General features: G+C 33.2%; 1 protein-coding gene and 1 long non-coding RNA gene across 3 annotated transcripts; both read left to right on the top strand.

Moving 5' to 3' along the window:
- Window positions 1-1039: 1039 nt before the first annotated feature.
- On the top strand, window positions 1040-2027 carry LOC121215361 (uncharacterized). Its single transcript, XR_005911176.1, has 2 exons — window positions 1040-1146; window positions 1812-2027. It is a non-coding gene; the product is annotated as an uncharacterized lncRNA (long non-coding RNA).
- A 16932-nt stretch (window positions 2028-18959) lies between these two features.
- LOC107950655 (protein PAF1 homolog) lies at window positions 18960-24602 on the top strand. 2 transcript variants are annotated; one of them, XM_016885536.2, is made up of 12 exons: window positions 18960-20877; window positions 21521-21589; window positions 21872-21979; window positions 22069-22249; window positions 22340-22416; window positions 22535-22654; window positions 22791-22896; window positions 23440-23526; window positions 23652-23720; window positions 23801-23872; window positions 23967-24110; window positions 24319-24602. In XM_016885536.2, exons 1-12 carry the CDS (start codon window positions 20024-20026, stop codon window positions 24448-24450), a joined length of 2019 nt encoding a protein of 672 aa, XP_016741025.1. In that variant the 5' UTR covers window positions 18960-20023; the 3' UTR covers window positions 24451-24602. The 2 variants fall into 2 exon arrangements, with proteins under 2 accessions (XP_016741025.1, XP_016741026.1); XM_016885537.2 differs by having other exon boundaries at window positions 24230-24602.
- The last annotated feature ends 62 nt before the right edge of the window (window positions 24603-24664 follow it).

The following is a 24664-nucleotide window of genomic DNA, read 5'->3' as shown; positions in this document are numbered from 1 at the left end:
ATTTTAAGCCTTATAGTTTTCGAATTTTGAATTTCAATCTTGACCCAAATGACATTTGTTAATCCATTAACTACACTTTTAGTAAGTAATATGTGAAAATAATAAGTTGACATGGTATTACACATATGATAATGTGTTTACCACTTCAGATTTTGGAAACAATAGAGCTCAATGAATTTAACAATTATTGTTTGGTGAGCATTAAAATTTTAAATTTTGAAAAGTACAAGGACTAAAAAAATCAAATTAAGGTGCATGGATTAAATCCACATCTTTTGTAAGGTATAAGGACTAATAGCAAAATTTAACCTAAAAATATCAATAATACTTAAGAGAAAAAAATTGTTTAAACAAATAAAGAAACTTAAAATCAAATCATTGCATGTAATATGTTAGTCCAAGAAAGAATTTGACAATATAATTACTAATAAAAAATAACAAAAAATAAACATCGTGTACAATTTGATTTAATTGCTCTAAAGTTTCATATTTGCTGGGCTATTCCTTCTCTAATGTTAAATATATACTCCTTGGTATCATTTGTTGATACGTGGCCAAATTCTTTATCACCTACAAATGAAGTTATGAAGTATGAAACATTAGAGAGGAGTATATATTGCACGATTCAACCTTATTTTTTATGTTGCACATGGGTGGTGTTTTTAATATAGAATTTTTTTTTCTTTTCAAAATAGCAAATGTGTATTGCCCGAAATTTTCAATGTCGAAATTTTTTCAATTTACCCAAATTGGAGTATGAAATGATTCAAAATTTTAAATTGAGAGATTTTCATAGAACGGGTATCAAATTATTTTTATAACTCGATATAATTGAATTTCCATCATTAAATTAGTTAGTAATAATTAGATTAGAATTTGGGGTATGGACTATTTTGTAAGGAAGTCAAATTTGAGAGGAAAATGTCTTAAGAGTGAGGAATAGAATTATTAGAAAGGGGTGAGGTCTTAAAATGGTTATTAGCCCAAGGGTACCATAGTAAATAGACCATTTAGTAAAAGCGAATGGGGGGAACGATTACTTAATTCTCTATTTCAAACTAACCGATTAAAATTCTCTCAACATTCTTTCCATTTTTCTTTCCTCCAGTCTTCAATTCTTGATTTCAATCAAACAATTTCAGCAAGGTAAGCATGAGTTTCAAATTATTTTCTTCATCTTTTCAATTTTTCAGGCTTGATTTTAACATTTTCCTTCTCTTTACTATGTTCCATGTTAATCTCCAAGTTTGGAGGAGATTTTGATTTTTGATGATTATATTAAAAATTTAGAAAGAGATCTAATGTTTTTCAAGATAACAAATCCTTTTAAATTACTAGAAAACAAAATTTTGCAAGTTTGGAATATCTTCTTATTCTCCATTTTCACATTAAATGCATCCTAGAGAGAGTTTGATTTTGTGTCTTTTCTAGTGGTTTTTTGTTATATCCTTGGTTTTTACGAGTTTAAATAATCATTAGAATGGGAAATTTTAGCTTTGGTGAGGATTTGACTAAGTTCTTAAGTTACGGATGAGTTCTTAAGTGAGAAGGTAAGTTAGGGATTTTGCTTGGTTTTGATGGTTTTAGGTCAGGTTTAGAATGTTTTTAAGTTATAAATACTAATTATACCATTAGATTTCAGATTAGGAGAAGTTAGAGCTAAGTTTGGGAGAGTTTTCTTAAGTGGTCTAAAAAGCGAAATTAATGTCTTGCTTCCTTGAATTGTATCATTTCAATAAATTTAGGATTTTATTATTATGGTTTGTTGTTAATCTAACTTTTTTGTTATTATTTTGGTGATGAATTTGAAGCTAAAGAAGTTGGTGAAAGTTTGAAGGTGAAAGGGAAGGAGAAAGTGTTGAAAAGAGTAGCTGATTTCGGTTTATGCATTCTAATTTTTATTTACTTTATGTTTTTGTCTAAATTGCTAGCTTAGGGACTATTTTATGGTATTAGTTTTAAATGTTTAATTGGTGAGCAATATGCTATATATGAATTTCAAGTTGAATATAAGACAATTATGTGAATCTTGATTCTTGAGATGTTTTATTGAGATACCATTTGAGAATGACGTTGTTGATTCGTTGGTATGTTTTAGTGTATGATTATGTTGAAATTACATGTTTTAATTGTGAAATGACCTTATAACAAAATTGGATAGACTCCGGGTATAGTTGATGTAATACCCGATTTTGGCCCAGGTAGAAGGCCCAAAATATAAACGGGTCTGTAAGACCCAAAATGAGCAGAGGCCCGAATACAGTGGCCCAAAACAGATGAAGAAACCCTAGGGTTTCAGGGGAGAACCAGCGTCGCAAGCCGAGCCTCGCACGAGCCAGATCTCCACGCCTTCACCTGTAAGAAATAAACACGAAAGGAAATAAAATCAAAGATCACAGATCAAGAAGATATTGAATATGATTTGCTTCTTTATTTTTATTATGGCTATAAAAAAGCCATTAACACACTATAAATGGATCCCCGATTCGGAAATAAAATAAAAAAGCTATTACTTTCGCAATCCAGAGAGCAAAAATCGATCAAAGGTTGCTATTTGCAGTTTTTATTTATTTTTTACTGTTATATTTTTTTTACCATTTATATACATACGAATAAAATAAATAAGAGAAAAGAGAGAAATAACCTGTGTTTTGAGCCTAAATCGACGTGAAAGGCCGAGGAAGCCGTCTCCGAGGAAAGACGATCGAAAACCGAAAGGTTTTTGGGGCTTTTGAGGCTTTTTCTCTTACTGTTTGAGGATTTTAAATCCAGATCTGGGCTTAGAGGGGTCGAAAAAACCAAGTTGGGAATTTTCCCTTTTCTGACCACCGCAGACAGCGGTGCCGGCGCTGGAGATCGGCGGCCGGCGCGGTGGCCGATGATCGGCCGATGACCGGATGAGCAGGGGAGGGGAGAGCTTTTTAGAGGTTTTTTTTGTTTTTTTTTATAAAAGGGGTTTAAAATGATTTTTTGAAGGATTATTTGGCTTTAATAGCCTCTTCAAAACGACGTCGTTTTGAACCTGGGTTGACCCGAATCCGACCCGACACGGCTTAGGATCCGCATGTTTTTGAGCGGAGGGGTAAATTGCGCTTTTAGCCCTTCCGCCTTTTAATGTTTTTGCAATTAAGTTTTTTATTTTATTAATTTACCCTTTAATTTATTATAGTTTTCAATTTCGTCCTAATGTGAATGACGTCGTTTAGAGGAGAAGGAAAAATTTCCCTTCTAGCCCCTCCATGTAATTCGCGCGTTCAATTTCGTCCTCCAAACTTCGATTATTTGTAGATTTGCCCCAGATTTTTTTTATTTACATTTCAAATTAGTAATTTTTTATATTTTATATTTTATATTTTTCATATTTAATTATTTTTTTAAATCTATGTATATATATAGTTTTTTTTACATATTTATATATACATAAGAATATTTATTTTTAATATAATGTATTTATTTGCTATTTTTTTATATGTAATTATTTTTTTATAATCTATACGTATATATTTATTTTTATATATGTATGTATACATATTAATATTTTTAACCAATTATATATATATATGAATATATTTATTTTTAAAATGCAAATGTATGTATTTTTTTATATACTTTATACTTTATATTTTTTTCTTTATTTTCATAAATACATCATGTATTATATATGTATAAGTTTCATAGCCCAATATTTTATATGTAAATTATGTGTATGTCTTTTAATTTCAATGCATATATTATGTGCCTTTTATTCTTTATATTTTGTTTATTTTCTTCATTTGATTATTAATTCATGTTTTCGTTTATATGTTAAAAAGAATGTTTTTTATTTTGACCATTTATTTGATATTTTGCATGTGATTATTTTTATTATGTATATTAACTTAGCTTATTTATTTATTTATATTATTTCTATACAATTGTTGTATGTATTATTGATATTTGTTAAAGAGGCATTTATTCATACATTCAATATAACATTACATCATTTCTTTACTTGATTTTAAAAATTGAAAATGTTCAAAATAAAGATAATGCTCGTATTTAGGATTTTCAAGAAAGTTGACCCTAAAGTATTGGGTTCCAATTTTCTTCGTAAAATCTAACAATCGAGGATTGTTTTCTTTATCAAACAAAATAAAACTTGCCATCGGGAATTCAATATGTTGTGTCCTAACATATTGGATGTGACACGTTGATTTCTCGAGACAAAGATTTTCTTTAAAAAATAATAATAAAGGAAATATTGAATGTTTGAGATTTTAAGAAATCATGCCCTAACGTATTGGGTGTCGTTTTCTTCATAAATTTTAAACAATTAAGTATTTTCTTAAATTTTATCACACGAGTTTTTTTTGGATAAACTCATTTTGAAGAAATAAAATATCGTGCCCTAACGTAGTGGGTATGATGTTTTCTGTTTCAAAATGAGGGCGTCTTAATAATTAATTTAATTAAGGATCGTATTTTTTTAACTCTCGACATTAAGACATTTATTAATCAACTTGGCACCAATTTTTGGGCATACGGGGGTGCTAATCCTTCCTCGTACGTAACTGACTCCCGAACCTATTTTTCTAAAACTCGTAGACCAAAGTCATTTTTAGGTGGTCCAATCACACCTTAATAAAAGATTGGCGGCGACTCCAAATTCTCATCGACAACTAATTTTTGTTTTTTTTCCAAAAATAAAAATGATTTCGACAGTTGACATGTAATAATATATACATAGAGTTTTTTAAAAATTTTGTGTTTACAGGTTAGTCTAATGTGTTTGGGAGATTTTTTTTGTGGCGCTTTACACAATTCTTGAGGAGCAATTGGTTAAGTCATGTTATACACACACTAGATATTTGTTATATTGTGTACCCTATTGCGCTTATGCACTAGATTTCAAGGATTCAGATAGATATACATGTACTCGTTTACTATTCCAGGTTTGATCAATAAGGGCAATGCTTATAAGAAATATTAATGTTGCTTGAGATGTGAAATTGTTGGTAAATTATCATGTTGGCTTGAGTTGTGCATTACTATTAAATATGCTATAGCACTTTTTTGTATCACTCCTCACTCATCTCGATATATGGTACGAATGAGAGATACTATCGAAAACTTTCTAATTTAAATCAAAAGTTTTCACATTTGTAGAAACATTTGTTTCGCAACATATTAAATTTTTTTAAATCAAATTGATAAATTTTAGGAAGACTCAAATATGATTAGAAATCATTTTAGGTCATTTAATATATATATATATGGATACTGCCAAATCATAAAGCGAGTGTTCCAAACTCCTTTGCTTAAAGGTTTATCGGGATGAGAAAAATAAGAGTTTTACTATAATTTAAAATTTTAAAAAAATTTAAATAAAATCATAGAAATAAGATGATATGGTTAGGGACTTTATAATCAATTTAAAATCATTTGAAGTGGTTCAAGGGTTATTGGAGGTGCTCGAGACCTGAAACAAACGTTGAAAAAGCACATCAATTTAAAACAGTGTAGTGGCTCGGGCCATGCACTATGGTTACAGCACAAATCCCTAGTTGTGCCAATTTAAGTCCTTAGAACTATAGTAATTTGTAGGGGTGTTCATTCGGTTAACTGACCGGTTAACCGACCTGAAATAGCATTAACCGAATTAACCGAATTAACCGACCTTTCAAAATTTTTAACCGTTAACCGAACCGAAATTTTTTCAAAAAAATTAACCAAACCGAAATTTTTTCGGTTAATTCGGTCGGTTAACCGAATTAACCGAAAATTAAATGGTTTTTATTTTTGGTTAAAAATTAACCAAATTAACCAAATTAACCAAATTAACCGAATTACCTGAATTAACCGAATTACCCAAATTAACTGAATTATTCGAATTAACCGAATTAACCTAATTGAATCACACATAATTAAATTATTTTTAGACTTCTATACTTTAGTTTTAGTTTTAGTTTTAGAATTTTATTTTTATTTATTAAATTATTTGTAATTTTTATGATTGGGTTGGGTTGGGTAATTAGATTGGGTAATTGGGTTGAATTGAATACTTGGGTTTGGATGGGATTTAGGTGAATAGTGGGCCAATTTATATATTATAATTTTATTTATTAATTTTTTCTGTTAAACCGAAAAATTCGGTTAACCGACCGGTTTCGAATCGAATTAACCGTTAACTGAAAAATCAAAAAATAATTAACCGACCCCCGACCGAAAAAATTCGGTTAACCGACCGATTAACCGAATTCGGTCGGTTAACCGAATTTTTTCGATTTTACCCGAATTTGCACACCCCTAGTAATTTGTATTTTGTTTGACTTGTTATGATACCATAGAGACCAAGTACCGATACTGAGGCCCTGGAGCTAAAAATTTGTCCAAAATCTCTCTAAAACATCCCCAGACATTACCATAATATATCAATGAATTTCAAAACATTATAATTCCATTTCTAAAATAGTTTAAATGCAAATATAAGACATAAAAACATTCAAACCAAATAACAAAATAAAACTTGATTTAGAAACACCAAAACGACTCAAATTACAATTCAAGTTTACAAATCCACTATTCAAACAAAAACCTTATGTACATACCAATCTATAATATCAAAGAAATCCAAAATAAAAATGATATACAACCTTAAAATGAATTTTGATGTGAAGCTCACAATCTAGAACCTTAAACTTCTCGACAAATCCAATACCTACATGTTCAAGACAACTAATGTGTGATCTTGAAGAGCTTAGCCAGTATTGAAGGATAAACCTATCCTATTTCTTATTAAGTTTGAGCCCTTACTATGTATGTCATTCTAATTTCATTTAAGCCACATTATAATACTACTCGTTGATTCATTTCAGTATACCAGAATGGAAGGGCTTAATTAATATATGGATGGTTTGTTCACCAATCCATATTATGAAATTCCTATTCAAGACTATTATGGAGAGTTCATAGTTTCTTAACATGTTCATACTTGATTCTCATTTATGGCATTTGTTTCCTATATGAATCATACATTTCATTTTCATTTCTTTGATTAGAGTTATACACAATTCATCGATTTCTTTAATATCGCTTAAGATAAGTTCACTACGTTACACATTTTTAAAGCATGTTATCCTATTAAATTTTATTAGTTTACTTATCATTTGCTCTCTTTTTTTCATCTCATTTAGACCAAGCCCTTTGTTTCATATTGAAAAGTTTACATATAATGATTAATATTAATGAGCAAGTTCATTATCAAGATTTTAATTCAATTATGCCTTTAGTAAATTCTAGTAAAACATCTCGGATACACATGACTCCTCCACCACACTAAAGAGAACCAAAATGCTAAATCATAAGGCAATGTAATACATCCCTCCACCACACCAAAAAGGCTCGTGAGAGCATAAACTACACCACACCAAGGTACACGTAAGTGCAAGGCCCGAAGGTGATGTAAAGCGCACATAAGTGCAAAACCTCCGACAAAATTCCAAACACGCTATAAACCCTAATTGCCATGCCAACTGTATCCTAACATTTCACTAAATTTACTAGGGCATGTTATGATCATTACAAATATCATATATCTATCTAATCCATCAACTATCTATTTTTCAAATAGAAAGAGCATAATTAGGCTATTCTTTGCCTATCTCCACATCTAGGCGCCTAAATTCTCACACATATACATTCAAATCACATAAGTCTTATAATCATGTTCTAATCTTTTATACTATGGTTTCCATAAATCAAAAGTAACAAATTCAAATGTTCTTTACTATTATCATAGTCATTATGATATTTTATGTCTATATATAGAAAAATTTATATTTTCGTGACCACATACATATTTCTCCACATTTCAAGTTCATATTTATAATAATAGGTTGATTCCATTAACAAACTTTAAAATTTTCAAGTCAATCACAACTTTTTCATCATGACATATAAATACATTTTTTTAATGTCAATTTTTCCCTATTCTTACCTTTATACAATAACATATTCATTAGCCATTCCATGGCAACCAAATTCTCATGACATTTTACTAGGAATTTAAAACACCTTATAATTTTTGCTTATTAAGCATTAAATTTCTAAGTTACTTATTTCTAACATTTAATACTTTCATATTCATAAATTTTCTTTAGACTTATTAACATAGGTAAAGGTATCCAAGGATATTTACCTTTTTGTATGCCAACATAAAATCATGCTTTCATAAGCTTGAATCCATCCTCAATTAAGCTTGAAACCTCATTTCTTAAGATTTCTTCATTTTCCATACACACAAAGATATAACTAAAATTAACACAAAATCTTTCTCATAACAATCCATAACAAATATCAAGTTAGGGAGGATAGAAAACACCATATATTACCTTAATGGAGCTTTCTCTCACTAACCATACTTTCTCCCACTAAAACCATCATGAAACCTAGCTAAAAATGGAGGAAATTATAGTAGAAAACTAGCATGGAGGTTGATTTCTAAGTGATTTGAGCAAGAAAATCAAGGTGGGTGATGAGAAATGAAAAAGAAAGAGAGAGAAGCTTAGGGAAGCTTTCTCCCCTTCTCTATGGCTGCTATTGACCAAGGCGGGAAATGGGGGTTTCTCTCCTTTTTTTTTTCATCCTTTTAAAATACCCCATCAAGTGGGCTAATGCCTATTTCTAAAGTTTAAGTCCAAAATTTGACAAGTCATGATCTGGTTCTTTAATACGATATCTAAACAGTCCATAATAATTCTAATTATCGAATATCTCATTTAAATAATATCCTCATTATAAAATCTTCAAGAACTAACAAAATACCCTTTCATGGTAAATTATGATTTTGCCAATTTTTAATACTTGACACAATTTCTTCATAAAATTAAGCACTTTATCTAAGTCAATCTCATAATTTGTAACAAAATTTTATTATAAGTCTATAGGTGGGAAAAAAAAATACACATTCGCTCTTTTTTCAATAAATATAGGAAATTTGTAATTTAGTGTTTATACTATCAAATCTTTTCAATTTGATCCCAAAAGCGATTTCTATTATTCTAATACATTTTCCAAACTATTTCCATGTTAAATAATCTATAGTACCTATATTTTTTTTCTTTGTGGGTACATTGCACTTTAGTCCTCAAACTTTTCAAAATGTGTGATTTAGTCCCTTTTTCCACATTCTCACTTCTAAAAATCTTTTCATTAATTTACATTTCCAAAATCAACTTTGCTATTGTAAGAATTCTTTATCTGACTCATTTACCAAATTTTCTCGCAATTTGACTATTTTTAATCCTAGAATAGTGCATGTATCTTATAAAAAAATTTGAGATATTACATTTTTAGTAGAAGGTGAAAATACTATGGTTTTAATATATATGCTTAATGTCATGATATTTTAAATGGATTTTCTTTTATGTTCAATAATGCTATGATATTGTATATTAATGTTTGTTTATTACGCTTTCAATTTAGCTTAATCATAAAGTTATTTAGAAATTGGATATGCACCATTAAGCTTAATGGAAAAGCTCAACATGTGGATTTGTGTTTTGTGTGTAAGTTCATGAGTTTCATGAGCATTTCTTAGGGACGAGCATCATCATTCTCAAGAGTTTTAGTTGGTCTTTTACTTTTGTAATGTCATTTGCACTTTCTATTAATTTTCTAACACTTTGTTTTGGTACTTTTGATACTTATGAGGCTTTTATCTTGTTTTAGATGTTGAGCTTTTGTAACGACTTGATTTCAGTCAATGTCGAAAAATACAATTTTGAAATCAAATTTCGTAAAATAGGTTAGTTGGGAATTTTTAATCGAAAGATTTACATATCTTATACAAAATTATAGAATCTATTTATTATGTTATTAAATGAGAAAAGTTACTAATTATAACACATGGACCAAATTGGAAAGTGCGTTATATAGAGAGAATTTATTAAGATTTGAACAAGCCCTTAAGTGGTAATAAAATCAAGGCCTTAATTGCAATATGGCCATAATTGAAGTTTAATTAGTGTCTAAGCTTAATCTTTGCCATCAAATTCCACTTACTTAGGTGAAACAGATTTAAAACCCTCGTATTTTGATTAATTAAGCTTAAATTATATGCTAATTACATGTATATATAGCATGTTAGTGGGAGACAGAAGTATAAGCCATCATTTTCATCTTCCTCTCTAGCCATCCCTAACAAAGAAAAAAAGAAAGAAAGAAATTTAGTTTTTACATCCTTCAATGTCGTCCCATAAGTACAAGCTAAGGACAACTTCAGAACCTCCAAGGTGAAAAGAAAAAAAAAAGGCGACGAACAATAAGCAATTTCAGTTGTGCTTTCATAAATTGCTTTCAATTCATATCTTATTAAGTAGTAAATTGAATAAGGTAATCTTAATTCTTTGTCTCATGAAAGGTAAGTTAACTTGTGACTTGATAACTTGTTCAACTATTGTGTATACGAATATGTATGTTCATGTTTGTGACAAACTGAAAAATTATAAAAGGATGACAAAGGAAATGAATGTTATATGAATCCATTCATATTAAACATTATGAATGATCTATTAAACGGTCTCGGATAGAGTTATAGGTATAGCTGGTGTGCCATAGGATCCTTTATATCGAAGTTATCTTTAGCGCCAAGAGCATATCATTTCGATAGTTCTTTAAAGCCCTGGGGGTCAAGAACTTACCATTTTAGCACTAGGTGCATTACATCAGATAGTTCTCCTGAGCATAAAGTGCCCTTGAGAACGTATCACTAGCTTTTGAGAGCTGGGTGTCCGTGAGCATATAACGATATAGTGATCTGCATATTCGTCCTTTAGTTCGCATTCAGTTAATAAGGGCCAAAACATCAATGTAATGTGGATAAAGTACATAGTGATGTATGATTAAGATATGAAAATGTCATATGATTGAGAATGAAATTGAGATATGAAATGAAACAAGTTATTGATAATTGAGATTGGAATGGAAAGCCCTATGGACATATCAATTGTTAATATACGAGACATAAACCCAACTATGATTTCATGAAAGATCACTAAAGAAATGAGTTTATGAGATAGTAATCTTCATTATAGATTTCATTACAAATGAATTTATAGCATGTTTACTTATTTAATATGTATATGTATTGTTAACAAATTGTGTTAGCACCATTGAGCTTTTTTGTTCAGTGTGCGGATTTGTTTGTTTTCGTGCGCAGGTGACAAATAGGTTTGGTACAGTTGTGTTGATTGAAACATCCATGACTCTTTTCTTAGCTCAACAATGTTTTTATTGTCTTTTTTATATTAATTTTTGCGTTGGCATGTACCTAAAGTTATAAGTAGATAATGGAGTCCATTTTTTGTTAATTTTAAATAGATTGTATTGTTGGAGTTGTAACCTAAGCTATGTGTATGTGTGTTGATCATATCTAGGCATGTTGATATGTTAATCATGCCATAGTTTTTTTTTTTGAAAAAAGATCTACAAGGTCAACTTCAATTAGTAGCATTAACCATTACAAAATCATGGATTGCTGTAGGGTAATCCATCCCAGAATTCAAGTTACAATTGTTTGTTATAGCATACTTGCTCATAAATTTGTAGCCTTATTACAATTGTGATTGACCCACATGAACTCCACATTATTGAGCATATCCTTAGGCTTAAACAAATCATTAATACAATGCCCTATAATAGTGATGTCCACTCTCTGATTCCTTATTCTGTTTCAAAAATAACATTAGTAATATTTAGGGATCTCGCCACTTTAAAACTTTCTTCAAATGCATATAACTCAGCCTACTCGACCTATATCCTATCCACTTTAAAATCATAGCTCCCACCCATAACAAAACCCTTAGAGTCACGTGCAAGGACACCAAACCTTATTTTGTCATTAATAATAGCTGCATCAAAATTAATCTTAACTTTATTAGTAGGCAGTTTCTCCCACTTGTTATCCACCATGTGAGGTGGTAAGATTGGTCTATTGATCATGTTGTGGATACGAAACTCCTTACTAAGACTTTTAGCTCTCTCCCAAATAACCCAAGCAACTTCCTCATTGCCTTGAAACAACATATTATTTCTATTATTCCAGTTGTTCCATAAAATGGTGATGAAGTCGGTCATGGCTTTCTTATCCAGAATCCTCATCACTTCTTCCAACCAATCAATACAACTGGATAACTCACTATTAATAATTCTCCCATCGAGACCCCCAATGGTAAGAATAGCCCTAGCATTTAGGCAGTCCTTGAGAGCGTGAACAAGGGTTTCTCTCTTTTCACCGCACCTAAAGCACTCTCTGTCATTAGTCTGGCGAATCGATGAGATCTTGTCTTTCGTAGGGAGGAGCTCGTGACCCAATTGCCACATGAACACACTGATTTTTATGAGAGTTTTAAATTTTCATATCGTCTTCCAAAAAAATCTATGAGGCCCTATGCCCACTTTTTTTAGAAGGAGCCATAAGTAAAAATTTTTAGAAGTATAATAACCATGAGGGTTTTGGAACTAGATCATGTTATCATTTGGGCCGTTGGGGAAAAAATGAAGGTTATAAATTCGCTCCCCCATGCAGCCGCCGTATATCTCATGAACTTTATTAATATTCTAGCACGTGCTTTCCTTATCCCAAAGCTCGTGCACTTTCCTTTCATAGACATTCTGACCACTTTCATGTATCCACTCACCGTTAAGCCCTTCGAAACCCCAGTTATCCTTGTGGATATCAATTTTTCCTCCATTCCCAATTTGCCACCCAAAACCATCTTTGAAGATTCTTACAACAGTGGCTATATTGTTCCATCTGAACGATGGTTTGTCAACCTTTTTGGAATAAAATATGTTACCCTCGGGGAAGTATTTAGAATAAGGACCTCATAGCACAGTGTGTCCTTGATCGTGAGTAGCCTCCACACTTGTCTGCCAAGAAGAGCTATGTTAAACAGTCGAATATCTCTAAATATTTATCAAGAAGAGCTATGCCAAGAAGAGCTAACAACTTTTATGCGAAGCATGTTGCCCAATATTTTTCTTTCGTCCATGGGATTCTTCGAGCTAAATAATACCATAGACTTTTCCAAGTTTATTTGTTGACCCGAAGCAAGTGTATATGTAACAACCCGTTTTTAGTAAAATCGAAACAATAGTTGTGGGACCACAAATCTAAAGTCAAAAAATTTATTTTAATATCTACATCATGATAATATGACAGTATAAAAATTTCGTTAAGAAATTTTACCGTTTGTATGCTTAATTTGTGAAAAAGGACTAAATCGCATAAAGTGCGAAAATTGTGTTCTATTAGCTAAAAGTGTTAAATAGCTATATAACTTTAAAGTCAAGGTCCTTATATGGTAATTAGATCATTAAAGATATAGTGCATGTGCATGGCTTGGTATTTGAGTAAATTTTAAAGTTAGGTAAGGGTAAAATGGTAATTAGGTAAATAAAGACTAAATTAATGAAAGAAAAGATATAATCTTCCCCATTTTTCATCTATGCTAGTTGAAAATCACCATTAAAGGAGAGGAGATATTTTTTTCTAGCTTTCCCTTTGCATGCAAGTGATTCCTTGTCCCGTTTTTGTTGATTTTTATGTTTTTGGAATCGTTGTAGCTTAGTCTAGCTAGATAGGAGACTAATTTGCAAAATAGTTAAAATTCTAGGGTTTTTCCATGAGAGAATTTTAGTTGCTTTTAAAGTTTAATGGAAGAAAATGAGTCCTTGTTATTAATTAAACAACTTTTGTTAATAGATTTTTAGTGAAATTGTCAAATAGGGGCTAAATTGAGAAATGCAAAAATTGTGTTAAATGTGAGAAATTGTGAACTGTATGGGCTGATATGGGTGTATATGAATTTCGACTAGGCTTGGTTAGGGGTGAAATTGCATGAATTTCATTTTACGAGCCTAGGGACTAAATTGTTAAAAGGTTAAAAGTATAGGGGAAAATGATAATTTTCCATAACATGAATTTTGAATTAAATGGAATGAATTGAGAATTAAATTAGTTAAATTTGATTATTTAGATCAAGAAAAGCCACGTTTAGAATTAGATCGAGGCAAAGATAAAGTAGTGGATTGATCGGTCGATATACTCCGTACTAATTCGAGGTAAGTTTGTATGTTAATAAGCATTAAATTATATATTTTTTTAAATGCTTATTTATTATAATTGTAATGATACGACTCCACGAAGACATTCGACGAAGTTTCGACATTGTATGGAATCCCGGTTGAACCTTAGATATAGATAGGATACGAATGACATGTCATTAGGGATTACCATGTTTCGGGTGCTGGTCTCATACGTCTTACCGGTGGCTAAGTTTTCGGCATGTGTTGCGGTTACTTTACAGCTTGTGTGGGCAGCACCGTGTAGCTACGTCTTGACTGACAGCTTGTGTGAGCAGACCTAGTGATGGCTCGAGAGTAAGCATCTATATGAGATATGAGATAGATATGGTGTTGACCACGTATTGGCACTTAGTGTGCGAGATACCCGAGTATCCGATAGTATTCCAAATGGTTCAATAGGCACAGTGATGATACGAAGTTATACGAGTTTGATACGAACTAGTACATGTATTCATGTGAAATACATGAAGTATTTCATAATTGATGTATTCGTACATGGCTAACATGATTGTGAATTATGTGTTAGGCTTTGGGCCAATTGGAGTTAAAATATGCCTTAATTTTTGTTTACCTAAATCGTGATTGATTTGGTAAGTTGTATTTATTAGTTATACGAACTTACTAAGTTTAATTACTTACTCTGTTTTATTCTCCATGTTTTATAGTGATTCGGCAGCTCACTCGATTGGGAGTTATCAGAGACTGCCTCACACTATCAAACACTTATTTTGGTACTTGGGATTTTATATTTTGGTTAAATGACATGTATAGGTATTGTGGCTAATGTGGCCTATATGTTTTGTTGTGTATTTAGCCATTTTATTTGGCTTGTTTTGGTATATTTTTGTTATGTATATATGTGTGTAAAAGGCCTTATGTTATGTGGTGTTTAGTTGCTATGGGAATGCCATGTTGTGAATTGGTATTTTGGGTATCAAATGGTTGAAGTTGAGATGTAGTATGTATGCTTAGTTTTAGGCACAATGCCTCATATAAGTGATGACCATCTAGGCACATTGGAAGCATATTTTGATAGGTTATAAGTGGTCAATGGATGTGTTTATGGATATTGTTGTATGTGTGGATATTACAGGTTATAAACTTGATATTGGTTGGTTTTGAATGCTTATTTAGGCCATGGTTGTATGTGCATTGTTGAGCTTAGGTTGGTACCACATTGGGTGAGAAATATGGCTTGGAAAATGACCTATTTTTGTCCATAGGGGTAGAGACACGGACGCAAGTCTCAGCCGTGTGTGACACACGATCAGGTGACACGACCATGTGTCCTCTGATACTTCTATATAAATCAAGTCAGGAGCTTCACACGGCCTAGCATACAGACGTGTGGCTTGGCCATGTGGCACAAGTCAGTATACCCTCCAGTTTTCACACGGCCTAGCACACGAGCGTGTGAGGCCATTTTGAAGGGTACACGGCCAAGCACATAGGCGTGTGATCTGGCCATATGACTCAAGTTAGTGAGTTACACGAGGTAAGACACGGGCTAGGACACGACCGTGTGTCCCCATTTCGAACAGCCACACGACCTGAGACACGGGCGTGTCACTTGGCTGTGTGAGACACACGGCCTAGCCACACGAGTGTGTGTCCCCTGCACTTTGAAAATTTTCCATGTTTTTAAAAAAATTCCTTGAGTACTCAGTTTAGTCCCAAACCACTTTTAATGTCTTTTTGGGGCCTCGAGGGCTCGTATTAGGGACTATATGAATGAATTTGAATGGTTTTTAATTTGAATGAGAAATAATTATGAAATGTATGATTGTTTGATTCTATAAGTTCGGTAATACTCCGTAACCCTATTTCGGTGTTGAATACGGGTTAGGGGCATTATAGTAAATCTTTGAGGATTCTCATGAAATCTTCAACTTCCTTTTTGTTATACTTGATAAAAAGAAAAGCATCGTCAGCAAAAATAAGTGATTTACACAAGGGCCATTTCAGCTAACCCTAATGCCTCTAATTAGGTTGGCTTCTTGCGTATTTAAAAGCATTCTCGAGAATGCTTCCATACAAAATAAGAATAGGTAAGGAGAGAGGGAGTCCCCTTGTCAAAGACCCATCCGAAATGATAGTCTCTAAAAGAGTCATGTTACATTTCACCACATATTTCACCATTTTAACACATTGCATGACTTTATCGATCCAAGCATCTTCAAAACCCATCTTCTTCATAACTTTTTCAAGAAAATTCCATTCCACCTAGTCATGCGTCTTGCTCATATCGAGCTTAATGACGAGCCTTTTGTTTAGACCATTCTTTGAGCTTTGGAGATAGTACATCATCTCATGGGCAATAAGGATGTTGTCATGGATCATCCGGCCCGGGACAAAGGCGCTTTGGTTTTAACTGATGCAAAAAGGAAGGGTGGTCTTCAAACAGTTCGCTAAAACCTTTGCAATAATCTTGTAGATCACCCTGCATAAATTTATAGGTCTAAAGTTAGTCATGTCGACAGGGTCTTTAATCTTAGGAATAAGTACAATAATCATTTCATTAATACAAGAGATATCCTTGTTGCCATCTAAAATTTCATAGCAAAGTTTAAGGACATCTTTACCCACAACCTCCCAATTCTCTTTAAAAAAAATCCCCGAGAGGCCATCAATCCCCAAGGCTTTGCGCGAATCCATGTGGTTGAAGGCATCAATGATTTTCTCATCCGTGAAATCCTTAGCCAGCTTAGCATTCATATATTAAGTAACCTTAATTTGAATGCCATTGATATAATTCTCAACATTTGGAGTAGCAATAGACTTAAACAATTTACTAAAATAGTCTCCAGTAAATTTGCTAACATCTTCTATGCCATAGTTAATGTAAGTTAAAAGGGATATGAATATTATGCATATGAATGATGAGTCACTTACTTGCCAAGTAAGTTAACCTTGTAATTAAGTATAATGACAATTTAGAATGATTGTTTCCATGATGTTTGAATGTGTTATTGTGAGTGTACATGGTGTTTTTTTTTTTAGTATAATAAGTGATGGTTTTGAATTGGCGATGTTAAAGGTCAATTTAGGTGAGTTTTGAGGTGATTTTTGGGTCCTAGCATAGTTGTATCTATACATATGCTAAATTGTATCGCAACAAGTAAGTTAGTGAAAGTAAAAGTGTACGATAGCAAGGACTTGTATCAGTACAAATTCTCACTTGTACCTATACAGCTATGACAGAACATTGTCCCTCACTTGTTTTGAGTTGTTTCGACTCCTAGAGACCCGTGCTAAGTCCTGATGACCTCTAAACACTTAGGAATTGTTTTAAAATATTTATAAATTGTTTTAAAAGTTTTAATAATGAATTTAATCAATTGAAATGGTTTGATATGAATGGATTTATGTTTGACTTTCTTATTGAATTTAAAGTATAAGCTAGATTAAATTACTCTAGCAACTAATATGGGTCTCGCATTAGGACTCGACGACTGGATCAAATGCTGGATGTCACAGTTTTTAATGAACTTGCGTATTGGTTTTATACATATAATCTACTCATCTAGTCAAATTTTGATTGAAAACGGTTATGATAAGGAATTTTTATGTTATGGACTTGTTTCCATGTGTTAAACATGTTTTCATACTTTTTGTTTGACATATATCTTGCTAGGAGGCATATAGAGACATGATTGCATGACCTGGAATACTATTTTCCTATAGTTCTAGATTTATGTCTTGGGACTAGATAAAAGTCTTAAGACATGGTAGCCTGAGTATCGAGACTTGATTTTCAAGTCTCATGTAACACTCTATACCCAACTTGAATTAGAGACATTAACATTTTTAAAATTATGAAAATGAAATAAAATTAAAGAAATTACAAAATAAAAAATTTACAAAAATTGAATGAAAAACATTAAGAATAAAATAGTACAGAAAATTGCGAGAATAAATGTATAAGATTGGGAGAATAGATAAATAAGATTGAATAAATTTTTTTGAAAATAGACAGGTATATATAGGAAAAAAATGTCCTTTGGAGAAAAAAAATGTTGACATTGGAGAAAAAAGTGTTACCGTTGGTCAACTTGCCATTGATCCCAAGGTTAGAAACTCAACGACGGTGATATTCTAACAGTTTATATAATTTTTTTTAAAAATCCGACTTTGGTACAAGGCAACGCCATGTGATGAAAATGTGCTCTGTAATTTTTTAAACAACGCATTTTCACCTCTCTTCTCCATGTCACCTGAAAGCGCTTCCTACACGTGTTTTTTTGTCTTCTCCCTCCAAAATCGACTTATTTCTGTAATTTCCAAATAAAACGATATCAAACCTTAATTTTTTTTACAATTGACATATATGCTTAATTTTCTTGAAAATAAAGAGGAAGGAAAAAAAACAAAAGATAATGAAAATCTTATCATTGACTCTCCAAAATAATCTTCAAAGCAAGAAACGGTGGTCGGCAATGGTTAGAGACAATGATCAACAACAATTAAGGTTGAAACTTGAGATGAGAGAAGAGTTGAAAAGAAGTAGAGAGGCAGCCGTTGGCACATGTGATGCTGGAGTTTGCAGAAAACACAAAAGAGAGAAAATTTTGAGAGAAAGAGAAGAAGAGAGACTAAACTTGGCATTCAAATTTTTGCATAACTGCTTCTTGGGCCCTTGGGCAATTATAACCACCAGGCCGTTACAACCAATTTGAAATTTTGTTAGACATGTGCAATATTAGAGTGAAACGCACCATTTTACTCAATTCCCTTCATCAACACTGAAACGCTGCGTCTAACCCTCCCTTAAACTCTACGTTTTTTTGAAGTTTCTAAACATAAAAGATTAAACACTGTCGTTTTGTTAACGAACTTAACAGCTAATTAAGACTTGAGAATTTGACCCGTCTCAAAATGGCAGAGCAACGAGCAGCAGAGTTGTTCTTTTCTTCTTCAAGTGTTTTAGTAGGTACAAGACAGATTAAGGAATTTAGGGGTTTTTTTTTTTACTTTATTATTTTAGGTTGGGTGATTGGGTTGGATTGATTAAATTTTTTAGGGTTTGGTATGTTTTCGATGGATTTGGGTTGCAAAAGTCGGTTTAACTGGATTAAATTTTTAGGGTTTGGTATGTTTTCGATGGATTTGGGTTGCAAAAGTCGGTTTAACTGGTTTTGCATTGGTTCATTCAGTTTATAGATCGCGGTTCAACTGTGTTCACGACTCAACTAGTTCTCATCCTAACTCCGGATTTCAATAACATTGGAAAAAACAAAGAAATAATCCTGAATATATAAAACCCAAAAATAAATCCGAAGTCAAGTAAAAGAGGATATTATCCCCTTCTCCGTTCCGGCAAACTTTTTCCGGTCACTCACTCACGCATTTTGGTTTTCGCTTAGAGCTGTAAATAATAAACATATATTAGTTCGGATTTCAATTGGTTAGGTTTCTTTTTTCTCCCTTTAATAAAGTAGGAGCTGGTTTTTGCTTTCAAGTATTTACTGATTAGATTCCAGATCAGTCTCTATCTCTTTCCTAGGGTTTGTGGAATTGAGAGTTCAATTCGTTGCTCTGTTTATCTCATTTAACGCTTTCTTCCCACAAATTTTTTTGCCGACCTGATTAAATTAAAAATTTTTGGCGGTTGATTTTGCTAGGGTTTTAGCTACTTCAGCTGAATTCTGGAAATTAGGATTTCAATGTTTTGAATCTATTCCTTTAGGGTTTTTTTTTCTTGAAAGGAAAATAGGAAATTTCAAATTCGAGTTGAAGGTTTTCCAATTTGAATAAATTTCTTCAAGAAAACTAGGAGAAAAAAGAAGCCCAGAATTCAAAATCTCAAGTTTCATGTTTTACTGTTCTTTTATGCGGCTTTCTTATTGATTTGTCTCTGTTTTTGATACTGTGATAAAGTGAATAAAAGAGAAGAAGAATGGCCTCGTATAGGTCATTCCCACCACAATCCTTTCCTCCTCCACCCTCACCAAATCAAAATCCTCTCCCACCCCAACAACATTATGATCAAAATTACAATCAAATGAATTTGAAATCAAATTATCATTACCCTTCTTCAAGACCGCCCCAACAACAGCAGCAGCCACCGCCTCCTCCACCTCCACAGCAGCAATATTCTTATCCCCCACCGCCTCCGCCACCTCTGGATTCTTCCTATCCACCTCCCCCACCCCCTCCTCTGCCAACAGTGCCGCAAAATACCTTCAACTCACAGCCACCAATATACTATCCACCTTCACAGTACTCATCACAGTATGGCAATCAAGCAATGCAGCCACCTCCTCCACCGCCTCCCCCAAGTTCTCCCGGTTCTTCAATCCCTCCACCTCCTCCTCCCAGTTCTCCTCCACCTCCGCCTCCTCCAAAGGAGAGTGCTGGGGACAAGAGGTTAAGTGAGCTCAGTAAAGTGGGGAATAGGGATTTTTCAGGTTCTGGAAGGCGTGAACATGGGCATTCCAATCACAGGATTGGTGGTAGAGAGCACAAGCCAATGGTGCCCCCTGTAAAGAACCCAAATGTACATACAGGAAGAGTGGAGACAGAGGAAGAGAGGAGGTTGAGGAAGAAGAGGGACTTTGAGAAGCAAAGACAAGAGGAGAAGCATAGACAGCAGAAGAAGGAGTCGCAGAAGGCCCAATTAATGTCTTCCAGCAAAGCGCATGGTTCAATGATAGGCTCACGGATGGGAGATAGGAGAGGTACACCATTTTTGAGTGGTGAGAGGATTGAGAATAGATTAAAGAAGCCAACTACGTTCTTGTGCAAGTTGAAGTGAGTATATGGAAATGATGTTTTCTTTCTTCTTTACAGTTTTGTTTGATTCTTAGGCCATACCAAATTTAGATATCAAACTTGTTAAATTTCACGTTTGTCATATCTAAGTTAGGTATTAAACTTTTCAAATTTCTTGTTTATGATCCTGCCTTAATGAGTTTATCTAGTTTAGGTTGAATGATTCCTTCTCTTGTCCTACTTTTGCCATTTATGCTGTTCTGGAGATATCCATGGATGACTTAAGATGGAATTCGATAGAGTAATTAGTGATGTATATGGCTCTGATATTGGCATTGGCATAAGTAGGTTGATGAACCATGGATTAACTTGAAAAAATCAGTACTTTTCTCTTCATGTTGAATCTGCTCATATTGTAACTACGGTAGTTTTGATAACAATGGGATTTTGATTTTTCCTTTTGTTTTATTAAAATGATCTTTCCCACTGTTCCTTGCATTTGCATGTATAATAATACATTTTGGCTGAACACTGTACTTGATCATTAATTTCTTCATGCAATTTCCTTATTTTCCCATGTGAAATTTCTTTTTCATTTTGGAAAATGTTCCTTTGGATTACTTGTTTGACTATTTAGCTATGCGGTTCACATCTGATAATGACAAACACTTTTATCATATAGATTCCGAAATGAACTTCCTGATCCATGTGCACAGCCCAAACTTATGGCCTTGAAGAAAGATAAAGATCGGTAAGAAATAGTGTTTTGCTCCAAAGAATGATGACTGTATTTTCTGCTTTTAAAACTCCAGGATCCAAATTTTTTTTTGATTGTCTGATTGAATGTATTTTCCATTTTTCTTTTATTTTTGTCGTTAGTTATCTATAGTTAGTATTCCTTTATCTGCAGAGAAAAATATTATTGGACTTGTAAAAGTTTAAACTTAAAAAATCTGGTTTTGGTCGTTGGTCTTGATGTCATGATTTAATTCCTTTCTGAGATTTCTTGTTAATGTATACGTCTTTCTCACAGGTTTACAAAATACACCATCACCTCTCTAGAGAAAATGTACAAGCCTAAACTTATTGTTGAGCCAGATCTCGGGATACCACTGGATTTGCTTGACCTCAGTGTGTACAAGTATCGTAATTCAGCTGCTTAAAATTTTTTCTTTTGCCTTTGCTTTTTGTTGCTATGGTTTTGATTCTCTTCTCTCTTTTTTTAATTAGTCCTTCTAGTGTTAGACCACCACTTGCCCCAGAAGACGAGGAACTCTTGCGTGATGATGTAGCTATAACCCCTATAAAGAAAGATGGCATAAGACGAAAAGAAAGACCCACTGATAAAGGTGTTTCTTGGCTTGTTAAAACACAGTACATTTCTCCACTTAGTATGGAATCAACGAAACAGGTAATTGCTAACTACCTGTGTTCATTTTTGATCTTCTGGATGATTACTTTTGGAAGCTGTGACAAAACTAAATATATGTGGGACTTGCAGTCTTTGACTGAAAAGCAAGCAAAAGAACTGCGAGAACTTAAGGGAGGCCGTAATCTTTTGGAGAACCTTAACAATAGGTTTGTTTTATTCAAACCTCTTCTGAAGAGAAATTTTATTGAAATCAGATTTGCTAGAAACTTGTGTACTTCCACTACCACTACTTGCTGACATTAAATATGTTGGAAATTGTATCAGGGAAAGACAAATAAAAGAAATTGAGGCATCATTCGAGGCATCCAAGTTACGTCCTGTCCATGCAACCAATAAAAACTTAGAGCCCGTTGAAGTTATGCCTCTCTTACCTGATTTTGATAGGTATGGAATTAGTCAAGTCATTCTTTTTTGGTTTTTTTTCAGTTTTTGGGCTCCCATGCTTTTAGATTTCTATCATTAGTCATTGTGCTGTGTTACAGCATCCTTATATGTGTTGTCCATGATGTGATTGTACCAGGCACAATGATCAGTTTGTTATGGTGGCATTTGATGGTGCTCCTACAGCTGACTCGGAGATATTCAGCAAGCTTCATGGCTCTGTTCGTGATGAACATGAATCAAGGGTGAGTTGAGAAATATTTTATTGCATGCATACTGCACATAGGTTGTGTACCGTGCTTATAAAATTAGTGAATATCTTGAGACTCACATACCGCCTGCATTACTATAGTTCATTGATATCTTGACTCTGTTTTGTGGTAAGTTGAATCCTCTAATCTGCAAGATTAGTGGAAGAATACGTTATCAAAAAAGTGTGCCATGTTATTCTGTTATTATTTATGATAAAAAAAATAGAAGTTGATGTGTGGAGGATTTATTTGTTAAAATTTTTTTTTGGCATGGTACCTTGCTTTTTGCCGAAATTAATCTGCATGCTGTCTCTAGGCCCTAATATTATCAGTGAGTATGCCACAAATAGTTGATAGTATCACTGCAGCATGTTGTCAGACTGATGTTCCTAATCAACTCTGCAATTATTGTTGGCAGATTAAAAGAAAATTTTAGATAAAATTACCCATGGGCCGTGGGACACAATGGCCACTGATTCCATATAATGATTTCATTTGATATTGATCTTGGTTTTCTACTTTTTCCTATAATTGCAGGCCATTATGAAAAGTTATGTGGCACCAAGCTCGGATCCAGCTAATCCTGAGAAATTTTTGGCATACATGGTGCCTTCCCTTGATGAGGTAGATATGCTTTGCATTCAATAAATCATATATCCATAGGCAGTAATGTTTTTTTTATCAGCCTGGCTTCAAATCTGTTGGTTTTAAGTGAGTTACATTTCAATTTTCATTTTTAATGGTGCCAGCTGTCGAAGGATATGTATGACGAGCTCGAAGATATCTCATATTCTTGGGTTCGTGAATACCACTGGGATGTATGTAACCTGATTTCTGTAATGTTACATTTCTCAATCTGGAGATAGCTCCACATAAGTGATTTCCGACTTGTTTACAGGTGCGGGGTGATGGCGCAAATGACCCAACAACATACCTGGTTTCATTCGATGAAGGAGATGCCCGCTATGTGGTATACATTTGAGCAAAATTTATGTTTTTTGATCCATCTTTGGTAGAAATTCTGTTGATTAGTTTCGTGATTGTAACACACTCCCATGTTGCAGCCTCTTCCAACAAAGCTTAATTTAAGAAAAAAGAGGGCCAGAGAGGGAAGATCTGGTGATGAGATTGAACATTTTCCTATACCTTCCAGAATTACTGTAAGGAGGAGATCAACAGCTGCTGCAATAGAACTGAAAGAGCCGGAGGTATGCATGTTCAATTTTTTCTTTTTTGAGGGTTCTTTTTCCAAATATTTGGAAGAGGATATCTATGTACTAATGTCTGAATATGTTTGATATGGGTGTTAAACACGGATACCTACAAGCAAAAAAATGAAGTCAGTGGCTAGAGGAGTTTGCAGCATAAGTATGGTGAAATCTAGTTCTGATATATGCATTCCTGATATGCGATCAGGTTTATTCCAACACAAGGGACAGTAATTCGAGAAGGTTGGATGCGGAAGATGGCGTGGGAAGACCACGGAAGCTTGCACGACATCAAGATGTGGGTCAGTATAGTGGGGATGAAGATGACTTCTCTGATTGATTGGTGCAATGCATGAAATTGGGGTAACCCCCGTTTACAACATTTTTGAGGAAATAAAATAAAGATGGCGAGATGTATCATCCTCCCATTATTTTCCTAACATAAATTTGCTGTGACCATAGTTCAATTCAGTGGAGATGGATTTTTCTTTATTTCTGGTCTTCTTGAGATGATAAGTAACCAAAAAAGGCCGAGCTATTGAACAAGCAAAATA

Source organism: Gossypium hirsutum, chromosome D03 (genome assembly GCF_007990345.1).
Source record: "Gossypium hirsutum isolate 1008001.06 chromosome D03, Gossypium_hirsutum_v2.1, whole genome shotgun sequence".
Taxonomy (NCBI): Eukaryota; Viridiplantae; Streptophyta; class Magnoliopsida; order Malvales; family Malvaceae; genus Gossypium; species Gossypium hirsutum.
The sequence above is the reverse complement of the archived record's forward strand: the minus strand, read 5'-3'. Positions and strand labels throughout refer to the sequence as shown.

Excerpts from the sequence above, each read along its gene's own strand:
- LOC107950655 (XM_016885536.2), top strand. The coding sequence starts at position 20,024 with ATGGCCTCGTATAGGTCATTCCCACCACAATCCTTTCCTCCTCCACCC. Across the intron at positions 22,897-23,439 it reads GTGATGAACATGAATCAAGG|GCCATTATGAAAAGTTATGT; the intron begins GTGAGTTGAGAA and ends CTATAATTGCAG. Across the intron at positions 24,111-24,318 it reads TAGAACTGAAAGAGCCGGAG|GTTTATTCCAACACAAGGGA; the intron begins GTATGCATGTTC and ends ATATGCGATCAG.